The sequence below is a fragment of the Cupressus sempervirens genome, chromosome 6, assembly GCF_028749045.1.
Source record: "Cupressus sempervirens isolate cs-2001-9-10 chromosome 6, ASM2874904v1, whole genome shotgun sequence".
NCBI classification, from domain to species: Eukaryota; Viridiplantae; Streptophyta; class Pinopsida; order Cupressales; family Cupressaceae; genus Cupressus; species Cupressus sempervirens.
In genome coordinates this window covers 251,722,541-251,741,952 of record NC_143123.1, presented here as the reverse complement: position 1 = coordinate 251,741,952, position 19,412 = coordinate 251,722,541, and the positions used below count along the sequence as shown (strand labels likewise).

General features: G+C 38.6%; 1 protein-coding gene across 2 annotated transcripts in view; it reads left to right on the top strand.

Moving 5' to 3' along the window:
• LOC149552192 (azadirone synthase LFS-like) overlaps window positions 1-19,412 on the top strand; it is a 326,324-nt gene that overhangs the window by 176,302 nt on the left and 130,610 nt on the right. For both annotated transcript variants that reach the window (XM_089787692.1, XM_089787693.1), the window contains exon 8: window positions 6,287-6,343. In XM_089787692.1, the coding sequence (XP_089643818.1) occupies window positions 6,287-6,343 (57 nt within the window). The remainder of the gene's footprint in view (window positions 1-6,286; window positions 6,344-19,412) is intronic.

Below are 19,412 nucleotides of genomic sequence, written 5' to 3'. Positions count from 1 at the left end.
GTATAGATTGAGGACGTTGGCGGACAGTCAAACCATTCACACCCAGGATAAATACATAGCTTCCTTAATGGGTCAGGCTCTTCAAAATCATAAGGAAGGTTACATGCGGGCCGAATACTGGTGGCCATTGACTTTATTTTGGTTTGATAAATATTTGTTTGGCATTTGAGAGTGTGCCAATTCAAGTTTCTATGTCAAATTAGTTAATTATTTGAGGTTGGGCATCAATGGAATGATAAAGTATGACAATAGGAGTCATGGCATAGTTTTATTGCCTCTGCAGTTACTCATCAGGAATGCTTATCTTCACCGAATGTTTTCTTTGGAACTTGTGGGATGTCAGACTCAGTAGTGCAAACCTTATTATTATGAGAATAACATTCAAGGGTGTTGCTTCTATTTATCAATCCAACGATTACAGAATTCTATAAGTGGTAAAAGACAAAAAAAGAGAGGCACCTGCCGTTAGGAAATTACACCAGGTTATTAGGTTGGAGGCTTTCGTCTAAGAAATTGTGCGATAAGGTAATACGTGTTTGTTAACAGTGTTGCATTATTTGCTTGCACTTGTAACGTCATCCCCTCAAAATTCCATATTATCGTTATTCTCGGGTTTAATCCTAGCTGTAGAGGAGGGGCAACAAAGGGATGACTCGACACAAAAGAATTGAGTGCATGTAATGTTTGCCATACAATTAGTTGACAAAGCTAATTTGGATGATATATTATATCCTTTCTATCTATGATCCAAAACAGTGAGCTTGATGATTCCTTGGTCATATTAGTCTTTGTTAATAATCTTGTACAGGTGATTCGATAGTTGGTGCTGTGAAGCAAACATACCTAATTCATAAGCTCCTAACATCTTTCACGTCTGTTAATAATCTCCAGAAAATCTTCGTAAGTGCATCGATTCTACAACACAGCAGTTTATTGACAATTGCATTCAGCAAAAATGGACTAAGAGATATGTGGTTCATGTTCATGCCTTCACGTCTCTCTCATAGATATGTTATATGCCAGAAGAATGAAAAGCTTAATATTCAGGCTTCTTTGCTGCAAGTAGATACACCCAAGTCAGGGATCATTTTTGTGAATAAGCAGTTTGAGAAATCAAAAAGAACTGGTCTTTCTCCCTCAATAGATGTTGTGACAGAGCACCTAAGACAGTTTTCAGCAAAAATAAAAAAATAAAATAAAATCTGGAAAGTCATACGAAATTACAGCGATATTACTTCTTGAAGAATGTATGAATATTAATGCATGAACTACATCTCTTTTTGTAACGTACTAGAATCCATAGTTGGAAAGAGTGACTACGGAAAACAATAAACAGAGGATATCATAGGTGCGGAGATTACAGATGTGGTCACGTGGATAGACCAGTGACGTCGCGGGTGTTATTGCTAAGGCGCGTACAGGAGTTTGAGCGTAGTCAACATAAGAGGAAGGAGTTACAAACAGGTGCTACCCACTACAGTGTCGTAGATAGTCCAAGCATCGAATAAGGAATTCACAGGATACACAGGGTGGCGGAAATCATCATTCCTAGGCACTACAGACCAGTGGCATAAGGATTGGAAGGTCATTGATACGCTAGACAATTGTTGCATTCATTCATCGAGCTTATTGCCAATTAAGATGAAAGACAGTCAGCAGGTTGGAGGTTAGTTCCTTCCTACAGCTAGCATACACCAAACTGAAATACTTGTAATGGTTCAAACTAATGTCTAGCATATCGTTCTTCTTTGATTTGAATAATTGGTAGCTATTTGGGTCTGTTCTTTTGAGTCCTGTAACTACAAATAGCGAGATATAAACCTTCCAGTTCAGTAATTTTGGATGTATTACAACTTGCCAACTGTTTGATATAATTCCAGTTGTATAAATTTGATCAGTAACATTGAGATACGGAGATATTTTCATAAGAACTGTAATCAGTTTGCCAGAGAACTGTTTGGCGATATTCCTCTTATATCTATCTACCAACAATTGTTTAGAATATTCCGAGAAAAGAATATGAGTGGTATCCACCAATCCGGGCGAGAATATCTGCACATTTTCTAAGAACTGATTGACAAAATCCCTCTTAGTTATACATTCAACATCTTGATTATAAATTTAAGCACAGATTATTACAGCTAAACTTCAGCAATGGAAAGAGATGTAGATCGTATCAAGAAAGTTACTATGAAGCCACAAGAGCAGTTAGTCAAAAATCCAAACTCTGTTGTAAAAGCTAAAATAGTCGACATTTATGAGGACTATAGGGGACTTCCTACCAGAATTCAGGAGGATCTATCATTCAATGAATATATGGATTTATATCTTGAGCAGCTAAATATGATTGATATGGCAAAACAAAAGTATCTGGAGTTGGCACAGGATCTTTTTGCATACAAAAAACACACAAGGGTGTACGAAGAAGTTTAGATAGACTTGAATTATCTTTTGGATGATCTTGAAAAAGAAGAGTAGACAACTACCGAAGATGAGCAGCCTACTCGCAATTACGTAGAAGATTTTACGCAAGGTGCAAGTTTCTTCGTTGGTGATTTAGAAGTGAGCCTTGACAGGAAGTTTGAGGAGGTAGTTTGCCCACAAGGTAATAGTAGTTTGGAGCATTTTTATAATGAACCTTACATTCCTAACATGCAAGGCTTGAAATTGAAAGAACCCCCTAAGATAACACTGCAAGATAATAAACAGTTCTAGCAAAGCAGCAACGAAATGCATACCTTAAGGAATCAATTGAGGGTTAGTTAAGATATGGTTGTGGCATCTTTAGTACATTATGACAGGACTCATGAATTGGTTGATGAACTCTACAGGAGGATTCCAAGAGAAGCAGGAAGAGATTGGAATGTTGATGACTTGCAGGAGGTTAAGAAAGCCCTTGAAACTATGAAGTCAAATTACTTGTATTTGCTGACCGATAGGGATTATATTCTTAAGATTGCTGAGATATATGATGAACAGGAAAATAGAGGGAAGGATGAGATTGACGAACTTAATAGAGAGCTGAAGCATGTTAGTAAGGCATTGGATGAGGCTCGATTCTCTCTTCAAGGAGCAGAAAATCAGATCAAGGTCATGAATCAATCTCGGGAACATGAGGATAGAATGACATAGGAATTTTTCCTAGAAGTCATCGATGAACTTGAGAGCATTCAGCAAACTTATGACTTGGATAGTTGCCCCAAACGATTAAGTAGCAAAACTTTAGATCACTTTCAGCTGATAGATAACCCCTTGTTTGAAGTGGCTGCTGACTGGACGTTCGATAACCCACTTTTTATGATAGATGAGGGAGTCTCTCTTGTTTACCTTGAGGAGGAAGAAATTGAGTTCAGACCTTGGAATATTGATTTAGATCCTAACAGTGATTGAGGAACTCAACTTGGGAATGACGAATCAACTTCTGTTGCTTATCGGTCGATCAACCCCAACACATTTTCTAATTTCAACCCTCTCAGAAGTTGGGTGATTTTCCTGCATTAGCTGCTAAGTAATTCGTGGTGGAGCAGCTATGTGAGGAGTGTGGTTATATTTTCAGCATCTTTCAATTTCATAGCACCTATGTACTTGGGAGTTCTCCAGGTTGATGACGATGGTATTGGTTTTGATGTCCTTGCGGTGGTGGTTTTAGCTTATGAGCAACTCTTTTCCTACATCGCCCATCTAGGGAAGGTCTTTACACTCTACTAGGTTGCACATGGACCTTTGATATGCTTCTACCTCATCATAGCAGCAGAACGACATAACAGAGTTTGGGATCCAGGTGTTGGCAGGTTGTATCTATGGTCGGACGAGGATTTTTTTTGGTCTTGGTGCTGATCCGTGCTGATCAGTTTACAGGTATAGGTGCTGAGTTCTTCCAGAGAGTAATATGGGATCCAGGAACCCGCTTGATAGGTGGTTTACAGCGTGACACTTTGCTTCATAGTTTGGCCGGATTTGTTTTCAGTTCTGGCTACAGGGTCAACTACAGATTCATATGGGATCCTGGTATTAATTGCTTGAGGGCAAGCAATCTCAAGGAGGGGAGACTTGTAATGTCCCTTTTTTGGGGACATTAGAAATATTAAGGGGGTCATCACTATAATATTAAATTCACTAGGAGAGCTGAAACTTCATTCATTAAAAGTCAAATTGATATTCCAAGTGGGCAAAAGAGGACAAGGAGAGTTAAGACAAAAAGACAGAAGGTTCCGAAGAGTCACAACTGCAAGAATAAAATGAGAAGAGACCCTTTCATTCGACATGCTTGATTTTACTATTCGGTTCAATTTTCTCTCTGGGAGAGTTTCAAAAAGCTTCAGCTTTCAGCCTGTGTGAGGACGTAGCCCCTCGTGCAAGCAGGCAATGGACGCAAACCCATTGCCAGTGGAGATATCAATTCAGGTGTCTCAGTTGTGCTTATAGGTTCTTCTCTTATTTTCCAATCTGACTGTAGGATCTATGTATAAGATTGGATTGTGTTTAGATGGTTATTGTACTGCTGTTATATAATACAATAACATTTTAGAGGTTATTTGGAAATTGCTGGTTGTTATACTGTTGATGAATAGTGCAATAATACGCTTTTGGATTTGCTGGAAGGGTGTTGGTTTAGCACTTTGATTTGTACTGCATTTTCTTTATACTTGAATCTTTAATATCATTTTGGAAAGATAGATTTATTGGAGAGAGTTTGGAATTATTGGTTGTTTGTATTTTTCCATTTGCATGTGGTTATATTGCTGGGTGTGCTATTTAAGAGCGAGCTTGAGTGAATACCTATCTCGAATTCCATCTGTGATTCATATTATTGGTTATTTGTTAATGGGTCCGTACTCTGAGACTTACATTTAAAAGGAAAAGCGGAAAAATTGGATTCAGAACAGTATAGTGCTAGTTGGGTTATTGCTGTACTGGTTCGGATCATTACAGCCAGGTAAGAACTTACCATAAATAGCAATGTTTTCCAATGAGTACTTGCTATATTTAACAATGTTCTTTGGTGATTGAGGAGAACAAACAGAAAAAGACCTAGAATGTTCAGTTCTGAATGAACACATACAATAAATAGCAATGTTCTTTGAGAGATAAGGAGAACAAGCGCAAGAAACCTAGATAAATCATTGCATGATGGAACTTCAAATAAATAGCACCATTCTTTAAGAATTGAGGAGAACAAACCCTAAAAACTGAGAATGATCCTGCAAAAGCTAGAAAACTATGAAGATTGTTGCAGCAAATTGACATGCAAGCCATTGCTACAAACCAAGAAACTATATCTAAACTCTCCAAGAACATTCGAACATTTCTTGCACACTTGTAAACTTAAGAAAAACTATGGAACATGAGAAGCAGTTATAGAAAAACATGGCGTAAAAATGGGGATATTACAATGATAATGCAATTACTTCATTTTTTCATTTGACATGATCCTTGACAAAGGCTCAACCATCATAGGCAGCATGCTATCTTAAGTTACATATCAAGTGAGCAATGTAGGGCTTCTTATATTGCTCGACATGTGACTTAAAAAACATTAATGACTTTTGGGTCGAAGAGGAGAATAGTCTAGTTTCTTTCTTATTCCTTTTAAGGGGCCCCTTTGATGCTCAAAGCTATCACATGAGAGATGACTAGAATTACTTTCATAAATCCTTTCGAATTTATTTGTTTTGGCTTTTTTATTCTAATCTGATTACCTTTTTTTACTTCAATGTCAGTTGAACTTTCTCTATAAAAACCTCAACTTATAAATTTTGAAATAGGTTTGGTTCAAGTAGGATAGAAACAATGCCAAACCTATGGATGCAATTATCATGTAATTTGATAAGAAATTAAAAAGTAAAACTTTTCACAAGACGTTATAAATAATTCAGAAAAAATAGAACATGATAAGTTGATATAAAACACTTTTCTAAACACTTGAGTCTCAAGGTTGAATTAATAGCTATCAATTTCTAAGAATCTAAGATGTTGTCTCTCTTGAATATTGCAGTTCACACAGACGTCTCTGAAGTTATACTTGACAATTCATCCCAGTTTCAGCACAATTAATTGGTTTCATGAATAGATCTGTTCTTTCGAAAATATTTCTCGACCCAGAAAATGCTGTTTTATCAATTGTTAAATACAGTTTGTAGGAACTAAGGATATTTAAACATGTTGTTCTTATGCTTTAACCAAAGAAGTTGTGTAATTTCCTTTGTCAATAAATTCTCACTGAATGGCTAGACAGATATGCCCATGATAGCAATGAACCAAATTCAAAGCTGTTTGTTGTGTGCAGAGGATTTATTGTTAATCTTGGTGACATGCTTGAACGTTGGAGTAATGGAAAATTCAGGTATGCATTCTATTATAGGCTGCTTTACTATTTCTCCTTGCTCATTCTTTACTATCTTGTCATGAAAAAATGATCATTGAATAATAAGTCTCAATTGTCTAGTGCGCTTTTAATAGAAAATTTAGTGACTAATCTAGAATGCTACCTGATCCAACAGCTTTTTCTGGCTGAAACTTTCTAACCAAATTATAACCATTTATCATACAATTGATTTCTAATAAGTAATGCTTGGATATTCACACAATCACATAATTTTATGTACTTGACATAGCCACAATCATGATGAAACTGCATACAATTACTATAACCTTTTGACATCAATTCCCATACACATCTAGATGTGGCCTTTGCCCACTGGCACTGATGCTGCCGAACTGATACAGTCTCAATCTTCATCCATGAAAGCATTTGAATTGTGCTTCACAGTTGCATTGGAAACCTAGTTTGAGATGCTTAGAGGATACTAATTCACTATCAGCGTTTTTTCTAGAATAAGGAAAGCTAATCCATGGGCTGATTAAGGTATGGTATATAGTACGGCAATATGGATGGAAACAAATCAAATAACATGCAATAAACCCTGTAATTAGTAACATAAAGTAACAAAGTATGCAATGTGAATCAGACCTTCATTACAAAAAATAAATATAGGGCAGACAATTACCAGGGTCAATTTGTAGGTGAAGCTAAGAGGGATATAAGAAACACTAGTACACCTAGAAGACCATGGTGGGGAGATTTATTGTAGGTAGATACCTTCTTTTAGTCAAGTTCTTTTGTTTCAACTTTTCTTACATTGAGGAAGTACACCTTTCCCTTAAAAAATTAAGAATCCTTCAAGAGAAACTATTTTAATTTGAGCATGAACGGAGTAGATCAATTAATTATTTTATTGGAAATGATGGTTGGAAACCTCTATATAGTGGTCTGAACCCTGAAAACATGTTTCCAAAAGGAGTAGATATCACTGATCCTCATTGATGATGTGATGGTCATGTTGGCTAGATAGGTCAAAATGTCCATTCCATCCATGGATGGAGATGTCAACTAAATTTAGTCTTCTTGACGATTCTAAGGGGTCTAAGAGAGGAATTCTAAGTGTTTGAAGGTTTAGATGAAGAAATTAGGAAGTTTCAAGTGCATAGGTGTGACACTTTATGAGGGTAGGTGATGCAAACATTGAATAACACCGTTGTTTTCAGCATATGTAGTGACTTAGAGAGAGGGGGAATGGTAGGAAATGTTGAGATCAATGGAGGGCCCATCGAAGGTGTTGGTTCCCAAAATTGCAGATTGGAAATCCAAGAACCTGCCACTTCTCTGATAGGATTCCACAATCAGTTCTGGCCAACGAATGGGAATAGTTCTCGATTCCCTTGCACTTTAGGCTCCGCTATGCCTAGGCGAGTAGACCTCGTCGAATTTGATCCCCTGATTCAGAGCTTTTCTAAAGAAAATTTAAGCTTTGGAGTTTTCCGGTTGGCAAGGTCCTTGAACTCAATTAAAATGAAAACTGGATGCTGGATAATAGTTGAATGTTTTGTATAATTGAATAATACTTAATTTGATGCTTGTAGGAAGTTATAGATTTCCTGACTTCAATAATAAAAATACTAGTGCCTCTGTTCATTCGGGCAATAGAGTCAACTTCAGTGAAAATTTTCATGTACAACTTTATAATGTTTTGCACATTTTACTGCAAACAATTAAATACTCAAGATGCGATAGATCAAATATTTACGCAATCTTAAATTAGTCCAGATTGAACTTTAACTCCTCTATTAGGGAGACAAACTGGACACAGATGCGGAAACAATTAAATATTTCACACTATCTGTGATGATCAAATTTAAAATGCTAATGACCATGTCCACTTATCTGACATTTAAATTGTATACAAAATTCCAAAAAATAATTACAAAGGACGATTCATCTGCAGTTTAAATCTCCATGCCTTTAATAATAAACAAAGAACATTTTATTTTATTATTCAAATAAAATAATGGAATTCATATTACAAAAGCCATAATGTTGCTCCTTATCCCTCCATACAATAATAAATATAAAATACTTTCTCCTGAGAATATGGATGTGAATGTCCGAATATCTCTTTTTCTAAAATGAAATGACTCTTTTATATCTTTATTTGATGAAGGAAATGACTTTTCAAGATGAACTGCCATGTCTCTTAAATATATTCTACTTTTAATTAACTACATCCCTTTAGTTTTCTTTATTGTTTTTCTTATCGGGGATGGTAATTAAAATACTTTCTTTCATAACATAATATAAAGTAGGCCATTGTCTGTAATGTTCCTGACCTCTGTGTGGGACTCGACTGTCTTCAAGCTAGTAGGATTGTACGGTATGCACATACCATATGAATGCACGTGTAATTGAAACTATGGGCCGTATAGTATGTGAGGGAGAAGGAAGCCATATGGCTGCTTAGTGACAATATGGTGACAGACGAAGTGGATTGGAGAGGGTCATACGGTGGGTTGCTGTCTGAGTGAGGAGACTATGATGCCCGTACAGGAATCAACTATCAGCCGTAAGGTGGAGCAATTCGATGTACGGTGGGAGTGGAGAAGACGTACGGCGTGGGTGGAGATTTATGCCAAGAAGGCCGTACGGTCAAGGGACCATGCCACAGAAGGGCCGTACGGTCAAGAGACCATGCTGGGGGGGGGCTGTATAGTTAGTTATAATATGCAATAGAGGAAAAACAAGGATGTTGTATAGCGATGGATTGTTCTGATTGACTATTCTCTTGGAGTGCAGAAAGATGAAGAGTATGCGGAAGAAAGAACTCAACAATGCAAACTAAACTTATACAAATTTATTAGATAGAATCAAATGGAAAATAGAACACTAGTATTCTTCAATTAGAATTTGCCAAAAGATGATGCTCTGATTTGCAAGATCCGAGCGAAGTGTTACAGGAGAAGGAATAGGTTGAGGGTTGAATTCCATCGAAATTGCACAAGCCAAATAGGGAAGATCTTTCACTTCTGAAATGGCGAACAATAGAGAATCCCAACTGGAATTTGTAGTTCAGAGAAATAATCCAAATAAAATGCATACCTAAAGACTACCTACAAGCCGTGCTTAAATACCTGTCGGGAAAACTTTTCGAGGGTGTACAAAGATAGCCGATGACGATACAAACTACGAAAACAAAACAAAAATGGGTCTGAGATATATTAAATCAATCGGCCCATTAACAATAGTTTGATAGATGATTTATTTTATAACAGGAATGTTATAGTCCTCCCATCCCAAATTTTGCTTGTCCTCAAGCAAAGGCAATGCCGGGTGTTGGAGAATGTGTTCGCCTTCCCATGTTGCGTTGTCCAATGGCAAGTGTTTCCAACACACCAAACATTCCTTCATCGTGCGGTTTTGCAGGGTCGTCTCACATACTTCAATGATCTCGACTGGTTCCAATTTGAGCCTTCTTCATTGAGTGGTGGAAGGTTTGTAGCTACTGTAATGTTCTGCCCCATGGCCTTCTTCAGGCATGAACATGAAAGATGTTATGAATACGGCTTCCCTCCAGAAGCTCCAGCTTGTAAGCGACTTCTCCAATGTGATGAACTACGTGATAGGGGCCATAAAATCGTGGCTTCAGTTTTTCTTTTCCCTTTTCCTTCAATGAGGATTGCCGATATAGTTAGAGCTTGAGGTAAACCAAGTCCCCTACTTCAAAACTCCTCTTCATTAGGTGTCTGTTGGTGTACATCTTTTGTTTATTTTGTGCCCGTTGTAAGTTTTCCTTTAGGTATTGTAGGATGTCCTGTCCCTCTTGAAGGCAGTCCCTTGCCCTTGGTGCAGGATTGTCTCCCAACACTGTGTCAATGAAGGAGAGGGGTTCGTACCCGTACAAAGCTTTGAATGGTGCCATCCCGATGGACATGTGATACGTAGTATTGTAATAGTATTCTCGTAGGTGTATCCACTTGACCCACGTTTGTTGTTTTGCTGAAACATAGTTTTCGAAGGTAACCTTCGAGCCATTTTTTCACAATCTCCATTTGTTTGTCTATCTGTCTGAGGGTGGTAACTAGTACTTGGTGACAATTTTGTCCTTGCCAATCGAAACAGTTCTGTCTAGAAAATACTGATGAATTGCCCATCTCGATCACTGACAATCTTTCGGAGTAACCCGTGTAGACGAAAGACTTCTTTAAAAAATAGATCGGTAACTTGTGCGGCCTAAAAATTTGAGGGGATGGCAAAGAAATGTGCGTACTTTGTCAATTTGTCAACCACCATGAAAATACAATCCTTTCCGTTCACCTTGGGAAGCCCCATTACGAAATCCATTGAGATACTTTCCCACTTATGTTTTGGAATTGGTAGAGGTTGCAGTAACTTGACACGTAGAGTATGTTCGGATTTATTCTATTGGTAGACTGCACACTCTCTTACATACTGCAATACGTCTCCTTTAAGTTCTTTCCATGAAAACCTCTCCTAGAGACTTCTGTGAATTTTGAGGAAACTCGGGTGTCCTACCAAAGGTGAGTTGTGTACCTCCTTCAGGATTTTCTACTTCAATTTGGAGTCTGGCACTAAAAATATCCAACTCTTATAGTAAATCATTTCATCCACCACTTTGTACCAATTATCCTTGGTGTTGCCATCCATTAGCTCACAGGAAAATGTGTTTTTTGAATATTCTACCAACAAATGTGCTTTCCAATCGGCTGAAATCTAGGTTAGTAAGCAGATGGCAGGTTTCCTAGACAAAGCATCTACCACCACATTGTTCTTTCCTTTTACATATTCAATGTCAAAATCAAAGGCCTGAACCTTACTTGCCCATTTTTGTTGCCTCTCGTTCAAATCCCGTTGCTCCAAAAAATATCTCAAGCTATTGTGATCCATGTGGACGACAAACTTGGCACCTACTAGATACTGCCAGAACTTGGTTAGTGCATGTATGATGGCCAACATCTCTTTTTCGTAGATGGAATATAGGCATTGTGTTTGCGTAAGCTTCTTGCTCACATAAGCTATGGGGTGTCTATCTTGCATCAATACTGCACCGACGCCTTATCCGGACGTGTCGTACTCCAAAAAGAATGGTCGAGTGAAATCAGGTAATACAAGTATGGGACAAGTGCTCATTGCCTTTTTCAACTTATCAAAAGTGAGTTGTGCCTTTTCATTCCATTGGAAAGACCCCTTACTTGTCAGATCCATTAAGGGCGCACTGAGCTGAGAGAAGCCTTTAACGAACCTCCAGTAATAATTGCACAGTTCAAAAAACCCTCGCAGATCCGTGAGTGATTTTAGGGGAGGCCAATCAAGGATAGCCTGAATCTTCTACTGTGAACTCGAACTCCATATTTATTGGTGACATGCCCCAGGTACAATATTTCTGTCATATCAAATTCACAGGTAGATTGCTTGGCGAACAATGACTACTCCTTCATGATCCTTAGGACTTCATCCAGATGCTTCACGTGCTCCTCCCATGTCCTGCTATAAATAAGAAGATCATCAAAAAATAACAATAAGTACTTATGCACTTGTTTGTTGAAGATGCGATTCATGCATGATTAGAATGTAGTGGGTGCATTTGTCAATCCGAATGGCATGACCAGGAACTCACAATGCCCGTAGTGACTGTAGGAGTTGATGAAATCCAACTCCGCAGTCGCCAAGATCACCTACATGCAAATAGCTTGCTGAAGAGAAACCGAAAGAGCAAGAGCATGAAGCAAACAATGCAAGAGGAAATATTTCACAATAGGAAAATGAGATTACTATATGAATGGAATTATTTACAATGAGAGAGAGACCGTTTAAAAAGACCTCATGGAAGCTTGTAGAACAAGCTGGAAGGAGGTAGAGGACAAAAACGACAACTCAGCACATATCCTCAAAAAGTGGAATATGCTAAAAAAGGAGAAAACTCCCGAGTTGTCAACAACAACCACTACATGCATTAAATACTAAATATGCATTAACCTAAGTAAGCTTAAGTAATAGAATAAATAATTAATAATTAATTATTTACTCTAACACCCCCCCTTAAGTGCAACTTAGGGGAATGCCTTAAGCTCCTAAAACTAAGATGAAATGCATAATGGGTCCCGGCAACGAGGCCATGTTAGGTACCCATGTACAATGCAACCTCTGTAAAACGGAGAAAGAGGGAAAACCCTATGGGAAAAACCCTCCTCCAAAAAAGAGGTAAAAACAACATGCTAAAAAAAACATGAAGTGAAGGAAGGAAGGCCTCAACCAATCCCCCCAAGGACAACTTCCGCCAGAAATGTTTCAAGAGACTCTCTCAAAACCATAAGTACAACCAGCCCCCCCCATGAGAATAGACACCAAGCCTCCCCCATAATGATGGAGCTCCTGTAGAAATGATCGACCCAATGAAACTCCAATTCGAAAGGAACAAAGGCACGAAACAAGGAAATCCCTGCGTGAGAGGAGCAATTGGAAAGCCTAGCTGATGTCCAGAAGAGAATGTATGAGGAACCGAAAAGGGAATCCCCAAGGCAGGTGCGATGACATTGTCATGAATGTCCACTGAAGTATCTGCAACAAGTGTACCTGGAGTCTCAATAAATGAAGCTGGAAGATCAGGTAGAGCGGAAGGAGAATCTTGTAGAGAGGAAAAGCCCTCATCTGGTTGTGGTGTGGCAGTCAAAGTAGCGATCTTAGGAACAGTACAAAGGTTCAAGTGTCCTGACTGCACCACACGATGCTCCTGCGAAGGAGATGGTGGACCAAAGTGTGAGAAGGTATAGAGATGAGTGGAAGGATCAACTGCCCCTGTAGCAATAAGATCTCCTGTAGCACGATCTCGAATGAAGACTGAATCAGTAGTGAACTCAACTGTCTTCCCTGATCCACTGCGTGTAATCTGAGAAATTGAGAGAAGGTTGGCAGACAAAGATGGAACATACAATACATCATTGAATATACCATCTTGGATGTGAACTGAACCTTTCCCACAGACTGGTAATGCAGTGTTATTCCCCATGAGAATGTGAGGAATAGGAGAAGCCTCAAGAGTGGAGAAGACACCTTGAGAAGATGTCATATGGTGAGAAGCACCTGAATCCAGTATCCAAGGAACCTGTGAAGAAGATGCAATAGAAGCCTGTAATGCATGACCCTTTCCAAGATCTGATGTAGATGTTGAAGAGGTGGAAGAAGCCTGAAAAGAAGACCCTTGTGAGGTAGAAGAGGATGGAGAGGAAATAGTGCTCTTCTGAAGGAGAGCGTGCAAATCAGCAATCTGTTTCTCATAGCCATCACATCTCTTCTGAAAACAACGTGCCTCATCATGAGATCCTTTCCCACAATAGGAACAGGTAGGAGTTGCGGTCTTCTTTTTCTCCTTCTTGTTAGAAGATGATGAACTAGTAGAAGAGGGATCTGATAGCTGCTTCAACTTCTGTTCCTGTGTAACCTTGGAAAGCAATACCTGTGACTGAGAACTTGAAAGTGAATCCATTTGAGTAATCTTCGATTGTTCACGGGTTAACCGATTACAAAATATCTCAAATGAAGGCATCCTATGTCTATCACCCAAGGCATCCATAGTGGAGTAGAAAGTGGAAGAGAAGATCTGATACTGTCCCTTTAACTTTGAGAGTACCAAAAAGATACACTCATCATCTGTTTTGTTCTTCCCACATCCCTGCAAAAGTGTACGTAGAGATTTGAACTTCATCAAGAAGTCCTCAATGGTGGGAAAGTGATCAGGTGTCAAAGAAGTCAATTCTGCATCTAGCTGAAGTGCCCGAAACTCATTTACTTGTCCAAACAAAGTCTGAAATCTTAGCCAATAAGCCTGTCTAGCTCTGATACCATGTAGGAGTTGATGAAATCCAACTCCGCAGTCGCCAAGATCACCTACATGCAAATAGCTTGCTGAAGAGAAACCGAAAGAGCAAGAGCATGAAGCAAACAATGCAAGAGGAAATATTTCACAATAGGAAAATGAGATTACTATATGAATGGAATTATTTACAATGAGAGAGAGACCGTTTAAAAAGACCTCATGGAAGCTTGTAGAACAAGCTGGAAGGAGGTAGAGGACAAAAACGACAACTCAGCACATATCCTCAAAAAGTGGAATATGCTAAAAAAGGAGAAAACTCCCGAGTTGTCAACAACAACCACTACATGCATTAAATACTAAATATGCATTAACCTAAGTAAGCTTAAGTAATAGAATAAATAATTAATAATTAATTATTTACTCTAACAGTGACAATGAAAAGTCATCTTTTCCACGTCTTCCTCTCTCATGCGGATTTGATGGTATCCAAAACGGAGATCTATTTTCGAAAAATAGACCGTGCCATGCAATTCATCCGACAACTCATCTATCCTTGGAATGGGATATCTATTCTTTATTGTTTGTTTGTTCAACACACGGTAGTCCACACACATGCGCATTTTCCTGTCCTTTTTGACCAATACCATTGACGATGCGAAAGGGCTAGAACGGGGACAGATCCATCCTTTCTCTAGCAGTTCCTAAATCATTTTTTGATCTCATCTTTGAATTTCTTGGGATGGTGGTACGTTGTGGTTATGACTGGCTTGGCTCCTACTTCCAATTTAGTAGTATGTTCAAACCCTTGATGTGGTGGTATGCCAGGGGGAATGTCTATAAAAACTTTATCATGGTCTCTTAAAATTTTGTGGAGATCATCGTCTTGGGAAGGTGTTTGTTGCCTTTTTATAGGTTTTGCCGAGACAAAACATTGTGCAACCCATGCAACATCATCATGCCGAAAAATTGCCTCCATTCGATGTGCAGAAACTTCCTCCGGACCTTCATTCGCCATTCCGTGGAGAACAACCTTTTTTCTAGAGGCAGACCTCTTCGTTTCACCAGAGAGGAATTTATGAAGTTTAGCGAAGCTCCACTATCGAGCATCACCATAACCCTTTGTCCTTGAAGGGTTCCTCGTAAATGAAACACTGTGCACCTCGGGCTACCGGCTAGGGCGATAATTCCTCCACGTCGTACCAACACTACAATTCTTTTCATACGGTTCAACTAACCATGTTGGTGTCATTGTGATGTTGGTTGTCTTCAACAAGTATTTCTTCCTGTTTGTCCTCATCATCGGACACAACCTCAATGTAATGGATTTTCCCTTTTCCAAGGCATCTGTGGCTAGGCTCCCAAGATCCCTTGCAATTGAAACACAATTTCTTCCTTGAAGCTCCTGTTTGGTGGCTTTGTCCAATGACGGCTTCTTGGGCGAAGGTTTATTATCTCTGTCCCTCAAAAACATCGGCGGTTTGGAATGTGAGTAACTTTGTGAGGATGATGCCGATGATGATTCCATACTCCGTGCTTTCTTAATGGCCTCCGACAAGGTGGCATGGTAGGATTGAACCCCTTTACCCAACCTTTCAGTGGTTTTGTCAGTCCGTCCATGAAGAGCACTATTCGTCTTCTTTCAAAAATGTCTGTGACCAAAATAGAGAGTTTCTGAAATTCCACAATGTACTGGTTGACCGATCGAGTTTGTCTCAGCTATGCCAAATTTTTGAAATTGAGTTCCGGATCTTTATCATCAAATCGATCTATCAATCTCTCAATGAATTTTTTATATGTATTTATTTGATCATGCCCTATTGTGTTGGTGTCGTGAAAACTCCCTCCAAGTGCAATGTTGCAAATTTGATTGCTTTTGCTTCTGGCATGGGATTAAGCTAGAAGTAAGTATTGGCCTTCATTACCTGCACTTGCATGGATATAGATCTGGATCCGTCAAATGGGGACCAATTTACTTTACTCAAGTTCCTCCTGAGGGACAAATTTACTTTACTCAAGTTCCTCCTGAGATCATCATTAAAATATCCTCTATTTCTGCCTCCCGAATATCTCATACTTAGATCGGCGTAATCTTTGTAGGATATATCTTCCTCAGAATTCGCATTCTTCTAGTCTTCTCTTAGTTGTTCTTGCATTTCTTCAAAGGTCGGCTTCTTCCCTCCTGTTGGTGTTTGAAAAGACGACATGGAAGGTTGAGAGCATGCTAGATGAGGGTTTGTTTTAATCGACACCAAGTCTGCGGTGTGACCATTTTGTTCTCCGAATATTTTATTGTCTGCCAATTTCTTGAGAGTTTCTTCCATGAGTCGTTGAGTATTATTGATTTGTGCTTGATTCTTCGCAAGTTCTCTCAATAGTGCCACGAGTTTGGCAGCTGTTGGTTCTAGTTCGGCAACCATTTTATCAACGGAATGGGTTCTTTGTCTCTTCCAACTATAAAATCTCATTCATTGTTCACATGCTGACAGGATTGAAGCGCTTTGATACCACTGTAATGTTCCTGACCTCCGTGTGGGACTCGACTATCTTCAAGGTAATAGGATTGTATAGTATGCACATACCATATGAATGCATGTGTAATTGGAACTGTGGGCCATACAGTATGTGAGGGAGAAGGAAGCCGTACAACTACTTAGTGACAGTATGGTGATAGACGAAGTGGACTGGAGAGGGCCGCATGGTTGGTTGATGTCTGAGTGAGGAGACTATGATGGTTGTACGAGAATTAACTATCGGCCGTACAGTGGAGCAATTTGATGTACGGTGGGGTGTGGAGAAGACGTACGACGTGGGTGGAGATTTATACCAAGAAGGTCGTACGATCAAGGGACCATGCCATAGGAGGGCCATATGGTCAAGAGATCATGCCACAGGAGGGCCATACGATCAAGAGACCATGCTACAAGGGGGGGTCGTACGGTTAGTTATAATATGAAATAGAGGAAAAACAAGGATGCCATATAGTGATGGATTGTTTTGATTGACTATTCTCCTGGAGTGCGGAAAGATGAAGGGTGTGCGGAAGAAGAACTCAACAATGCAAACTAAACTTATAGATCCAAATTTATCAGATAGAATCAAATGGAAAGTAGAATACCAGTATCTTTCAATTAGAATTTGCCAAAAGATGATGCTTTGATTTGCCAAATCCGAGCGAAGCATTACAAGTGACGGAATAGGGTGAGGATTGAATCCCACTGAAACTGCACGAGCCAAATAGGGAAGATCTTTCACTTCCGAAATGGTGAACAACAGAGAATCCCAACTGGAATTCGCAGTACAGAGAAATAATCCAAATAAAATGCATACCTAAAGACTACCTACAAGCGGTTTTTAAATACGCGTTGGGAAAACTTTCCAAGGGTGATAGCTGACGGCGACACAAACTACGGAAACAAAACAAAAATGGGTCCGAGATATATTAAATTAATTGGCCCATTAAAAATTGTTTGATAAATGATTTATTTTATAACAGGAATATTACATTGTCTTTTATTGTTCTTTACATTGGTTATGACCTAGACTTCGATTCTTTTTGAAATGCGTATATATTATAATTTTTACCAAAGCCTACTTTCCACATTGTGTAGCTTGGCTTTAGAAACTTGTATTTGAATTATATCTTCATAGTTTTGTAATATACTTGGTGGACATTACTTTTATGAAGATGAAGATCTGATGGTACTCTTGTCCTTGCTAGGATTGACAATTACGAATCTACTAGGGCTTTGACTAATTGTCTTCTTTTGTGAAATTTCAATCTATCCACCGAGTAATATTCAAGCAACATTAGTGTTCAAATATTCATCTATACTGTCGTTTGAAGCAGTTCTCTCGATATGTAACTTCTCCATGAATTATATTTCCATGTAGTGCATGCCTTCTACAAATATTGAACACTTGCAAAGTATTTTGAATCAACCTACCATATGATGTCCGCAAACATCTTATATGATTAGATCGAATGTCTTGAATGCCAGGCGTGATTATCTTCTGACTATGCATCATGGCCTCTATTTTTGTTGCTATTGAAAACCCATCAAAGTTACTATTTCACATATTTTGTTGTCGATGCTTTTACCTCCAGCACACACCTTCGTTGACATGGGTTATAAGTACATCCTCTCGTTTCATTTGAAAGGTATGAGTGAATATTGGAAATTCTTGAAGGGGATTATAGTGAAGAATTTTGAAAGAGAACTGTGGACGAACTTTTGAATTGACCGGATATCTTTGGATTGAATACCTTGACTTGGAAACACCAATAAAGACTCTTATAACCGGTAATGAACTTCTGTACTCTTTTATTTAGGAATTACAATATCAAAACATCGAGTCCTATACTGAATAGATTCCGACTGGTGACATCAATATTGGCAATAAAAGTCTTTGTTGATATTGTTGACTTCAAAGTCTTGTTTCTGTGATATCCCTGTTCTCTTTGATTTCCTGTATAGTTTCTGAATTACAGCAGCACTGTTTTCTCTGAATTCCACAATCCATGAATAATGTTGATATACTTTTGATATCTATTAGTCTCCTATGCATCGTTCCTAAATTTTATTTAAAATTATTGCAACTGTCCTTAAGGTTTTGAAATTGCTAATTCATTGTTATCTGCAACTCTATAACAATGATTTTTCCTCAAATATTTACCCAGCTCAAGCACATCATCGAAAAGATAGATGCATTATTTGTTATTTGTAGAGATGTTGAATCTTCCTAAAACATTAAATATAGCCAATAGCCCTATCGCAATCCAATGTATGTTAACCAATCCTTTCCATAAATCAGCCACCATTGATGTGTATGCATTTGTGGTTATATCTTTGACTTTGACATTTTGACATCTGTGATTATATTCTCATCTCCAATAATATAAATGGAGGCCCTGATTTTTGCCAAAAAATAGGGCTCCATTAGAAGGAGCAATGGATACTTGTACTCTCTTAGGGGGAGGTTCATCAAGATCATTAGATGGAGTCGAAGATAGAGCAACAAAAGCTGTAAATGATGGTAAAGAAGGTTAAGACATAGGAATAATCAAGTTTGGAAGTGGTGGCATAGGTGGAGGACATTCATAGTCAAACATATGCAATGAAGGTTTCTTGAGGGCTAACGCATACCTACGATACTTACACTGATGCCCAAGCTGGTTTTGGTAGATGTGAGAACCTAGAGAAAGTGTGCAAGATGATGCAAGAACACCCTATCATGCAAGTGGAGGAAAAA